Source organism: Megascapheus bottae, chromosome 16 (genome assembly GCF_031878675.1).
Source record: "Megascapheus bottae isolate mThoBot1 chromosome 16, mThoBot2.hap1, whole genome shotgun sequence".
Classification (NCBI taxonomy): domain Eukaryota; kingdom Metazoa; phylum Chordata; class Mammalia; order Rodentia; family Geomyidae; genus Megascapheus; species Megascapheus bottae.
In genome coordinates, this window is record NC_143524.1 from 41,387,176 (window position 1) to 41,392,494 (window position 5,319).

At 37.5% G+C, this 5,319-nt stretch overlaps 1 protein-coding gene across 1 annotated transcript; it reads right to left on the bottom strand.

Annotated features, from left to right (window-relative positions):
• Nucleotides 1-3,809: 3,809 nt before the first annotated feature.
• LOC150053319 (olfactory receptor 52N5) lies at nt 3,810-4,763 on the bottom strand. Its single transcript, XM_090349027.1, has one exon. It carries the CDS (start codon nt 4,761-4,763, stop codon nt 3,810-3,812), a length of 954 nt encoding a protein of 317 aa, XP_090205153.1.
• Nucleotides 4,764-5,319: the final 556 nt, after the last annotated feature.

Sequence of the window (5,319 nt, forward strand, 5' to 3'; positions counted from 1 at the left end):
GAAATTGCAATTGCAAATTGATGTCACAATAATAAACTGCAAATGACGAAAATGAGACTTGGAATCATCATGAGACACCATTTTATACTTCTTAAAATGGCTAAAAGTAAAGGCTATTCATACCAAATACAAGCACCGTTATAGAGCACCTGGAGGGCTCCTGAATTGCCTGAGGGATGCCAAGTGCAAACAGATGGAAAGCAGTTCTGTAGTTTTATAAATATTTAACCTGTACCCATCATATGAGCCTTGAGCTGTTATTTGCTCAAGTTTGTTACTCTATCACTTGACATATCTTTAGATTTTTCATTAATTCTCTTGTTTTTTGTTATATATATATATATATTTTTTTTTTGTGCTGGGCTGGTTTTGAACTGTGATCCTTAGATTTCAGCCTCCTGAGTATCTAGGATTAAAAATGTAAACCACCAGAGTCCTGTAAAAATAGACTTCTAAAATGAAACTTTACTATGTAATTTATCATATCCGTGTGTGTGTGTGTGGGGGGGCATATATCAGTATGCTTACTTGTAGCTTTAAAGGCACATTCTAGTTACCACAAATGAGGGAAACCGTGCAGCCTATGTTTCTTTTCCTCTTTCTTACTTCACCTGATATATATTTTTCCCAAGTCTTTCCATTTCCTTAGGAATGGGACAATGAGTAGAATTTCATTCATACACTGAGGTCAAAAGAGGATATGCATAGGAGTGGTTGACAAAGGCTCAGTAAGTAGCTATATACATATGGTTATATAAAATAATATTTTATGAAATGAGCTTCAAGGAAAGGAAACAAGACATTTTTAGTTGCCATTGTTACTGTTTTAACTTTTATTTTCTCTTGTTTGTTAGTGTGTTTGTATTTGGAAAGGTAAGAGGGCACAGAAAAGGTGAAACAACGATGAACAAATACAACAGTGGTACTCACTGGAAACTATGTTGAAAGTGAACCAAACATTTTGTGGGTAGAATGGGAGGGAAAACTGGGAGAGAATGAAAGAAGGGGAGACATGGTTCTAAAAGAATTGCACTTCCAATTGGGAAAAGATATTTACCAATAATATATCAGACAAATGCTTAATACATTGACTATCAAAGATCATCCCTTAGAACCATCCAGAGGCCCCTCAGTTGATGAGTGGATCAACAAGATGTAGTATTTATACATCATGGAATTCTATGCTGCTGTCAGAAAGAATGACATCTCCCCATTTGTAAGGAAATGGAAAGAATTAGAAAAAATCATATTAACTGTAGTAAGCCAGACTCAAAGGATCATAGGCTCAATGGTTTCCCTCATTTGTCATAATCAGTAAAACCTTGGGCTCTCCTAGCAGAGATTTACAATAGAGCAAAATCTAGATACATAAGGCCATATAGTATGAAGCTAATTGAAAGGACCTCCAGGATATAGAAACAAAAGCCATATAATGAGTGATTGTTGTCCTTAATGTACTCTCATCTCTTTTGCTGTCCCTTGATTATCTCATATTGTTACAGTATTTTTCCTTGTTATCTGATATATAGTATGTATGTTTATCTGGTTATTTGAAATAGGATAGTGAAGGAGGGAAAACAAGATGAGGGGTGGGGGTGGAAGGAGGGAAATGGGGACCAAGACATGAGAAAGGGTATCAATGTTTGTGAAGTAATGCACCTTCTATCTGGTGAATATAATGTAACCCTTCTATTAATTACAATAAAATATATGAAGAAAAGATCATCTCTTGCAGGTTAGATGTGCATCATCTATGACATGTTAACATTTGTGAAAACAGTATTATATTGCTCCTTTAAACTGTAGGGAGTGTGTCTACTCTTTCATTTGGATGGCTAAACATTCATTCATTCTTCCATTCACATTTCCCCAAGATATTCCAGTATCCATAATTGAACATTACCTGATTCTCTACTGTCTTCTGTAAAGATTATTAGCGCAGCACCCAGTTCAGCATATTTTTTCAGTTCAGCATATTTTTTAAAAAAACTTTTTATTGTAATGTATAGAGGTGTTACAGTTACATTCACCAGATGGTAGGTGTATTATTTCTCACACATTGGTATCCCTTCTCATGTGTCTTTCCCATTTCCCTCTCCCCACTCCCTCCCAATCATCTTTTTCCCCTTCCCTTTCTTATTTCAAATAATCAAATATATATACAATGTACCAGGTAACACAGTCAGATATAGTAACAATATGAGATTAACTAAAGGGCAACAAAAGAGAAGAAAAATGACAAAGTGCTTTAAGAACAACAATCACAAAAGATAAAGCTCTTGTTTCCATATCCTAGAGATCCTTTCCTTTAGTCTCATTCTATATGACCTTATGAATCTAGGTTTCCAGCTCAGCATATTTTTAATAAAATTTTTACCTCCAAACAAACTGAACTCCTGACAGGAAGAATGGGTCTGCTTTTTTAATAGTCAGTGCTTGAACATGGGCTTGACAAATGCACACACATTCATTCTGACATTTAACAAGTGTGTCTTGAGTTTGAAATGTGAAGATAAATTTAGATAATGTTCTCAATGTCAACATGTTCTAGCAGCAAAGAAAACCAAACATGCAAACAAAGTTAGGAGAGATATACTAATCCAAGTGTCACTCAGGGAGAAGAGTAAAAAAAAATCTTTTGTTTTGGTTGTTGTTGTTTTGTTTTTGCCACTCCTGGGGCTTGAACTCAGGGCCTGAGCACTGGTCTTGGGCTTTCTCAAGGCTAGTGCTCTACCACTTGAGCCACACCATTACTTCCAGTTGTTTTTTTTTTCTATGTATGTGGTACCGAGGAATTAAACCTGGGTTTCTGTGCATGTTAAGCAAGCACTCTACCAGTAGGCCAAACTCCTGACCACAAAAAACTCTGTTTTAAGCTTTTGTTGCGTTGGTAAGATTACTAACTATTCATGGGAGCTGGATGAGTGAGTTCTTCATCCATTTCACTAATTACGGGCGTGCAACAGGGAAAATCCAAGTGTCTACCAAATAGTTCTATTAGGAACCTTGGAGTGGGTGAAGTTTTCAGGTAGATAAAACCTGGGAGTCTGTTGTTGAACTGCATTCACATGGCATATTTCTTGAATTGAATGTAAATAAAACATTATGTTCTCCTTAAATAAATATGGAAGCTATATTTTAGCTTGAAGACTAGCCAGGCTAGAATATGTCTTGAAAAATGATACAATTTCTTATGTAAAAGGTGAGACTGTTGTATAAAAGACCATAGGACTCCTTCAAAAGGTTCAGAAATATCTTATGAGACTATCTTCCATACTCATAAATGGATTAAAATTGGTGATAGAAAACCCCATTCTACACCCTGCTTTTATCCACACCCATTCTATATGTTGTATAAGCCAAACACAATTTTATCAAAGACAAATTTTCAAAAAACTTGATGATGGAGAAAAAAAAGAAGGGAAAGGCACTAAGATATAAATCTAGAACTGACTACCAATTTACTGAATACAATTTAAAAGCATACACTTTGGGACAGAAAATGGAAAAAAAAGTATGTTACCAAACAAAAATACCATTTTAATGGGTGCTAGTGGTTCACCTGTAGTCCTAGGTACTCAGGAGGCTGTGATCTCAGGATCATGGTTCAAAACCAGTCTGAACAGACAAAAATGAGGACTTGCATCTCTACTTAAACAGTACAGATCCAGAACTGGAGATGTGGCTCAGTCTCGAGTGAGAAATCAACCAAGAGGCTGAGGTTATGAGTTCAAACCCCAACACACTATGGTACATATGTTTTCCTTTTTTGATATTCTATTCATAATTGTATGCCATTTCAGTCATCATCACTTTGTAACTTTTTCACCCTGAAAATACTTTATGACACTCTCTCGGATCTGTTTTGTTTTTACTCCGTAAACAATGGGATTTAAAGTTGGGGGAAGAAGAAGATAAAGATTAGCCACAATGATGTGTAGGGAAGGGGGGATGGTGTGACCCCCAAAACGATGAGTGAAGAAAGTGAAGAATGCTGGGACGTAAGTGATGATAATGGCGGATATATGCGCAGTGCAGGTACTGAAGGCCTTCTGCCGTGCATCTGACGACGAGAGACTGATCACTGCCTTGAGGATCATGGTGTAAGACACAGTTATACAACAAATATCAAAAACTCCGATGAGGAGTGCAACCATCAGACCATAGATGACATTGACCTTGATGCTGGCACAGGATAACTTTACTACAGACATGTGGTCACAGTATGTATGGGAGATGATGTTGCTTTGGCAGAAAGGTAAACGCTGGACCAGGAATGGAAACGGAATCATCAGTAACACACCTCTGAGGAAGGTGGCAAGCCCCGCCTTGGCAATGACAGTGTTAGTAAGTATGGTGGCATAACGCAATGGATAGCAAATAGCTACATAACGGTCCAGCGCCATGAGCATGAGCACGCCAGACTCCACACCCGTGAATCCATGCACAAAGAACATCTGAACTAAGCACGCACTGAAGTCAATTTCCTTCAGATTGAACCAGAAGATGAAGAGCGCATTGGGTAGAGTGGTTGAGCAGGTCAGCAAGTCAGTGAGGGAGAGCATGGCCAGGAAGAAATACATTGGGCGGTGTAAGGATTCCTCATAATAAATGAGATACACGAGGCCAAGGTTGCCTACTAGGGAGATGGCATACATTGTGCAGAGTGGAAGAGAGATCCACACGTGGAATGCTTCCAGGCCAGGAATCCCATTCAGAATAAAACTGTCAGGAGCCACATAGGAATGGTTGGCAGCCAGCATAACTAATTCTGCAAAGAAACTATTTTTTCCCCCAGATATTTTGAACCTGATGAAATAGAGTAAAGAAATATAAGGTTGATTTAGGACTTTGTAAAGACAAACTAAAGTTTTAATAAAAAAAATATATATAATCAATCATTTTGAAAACTAGTGACTTAGAAAATTTAAAACTTGTTGAATGATGTTATAATTTAGATAATATTTTAACATGGAAGTTTAAAAGCCACAGTTACAATGTCATTCCATTTTTTTGGCCAGTCCCAAGGCTTGAACTCAGGGCCTGACCTTGGGTTTTCTCAAGGCTCTCCCACTTGAGCCACAGTACCACTTCTGGCTTTTTCTGTGTATGGTACTGAGAAATCAAATCTAGTGCATGCTAGGCAAGCATTCTACCACTAGGCCATGCTCCCAGCCCCTGTCATTCTAATTTTTAGCCATAGAATAAAAGCAAAGCATAAATGTAGAATAGAGATTGGATGATTTTCCTGTCACACAAATAGACTTGGGATGGGAAATGGTACCAAGTCAACACTCTCCTATCTAGCTTGTATTGACA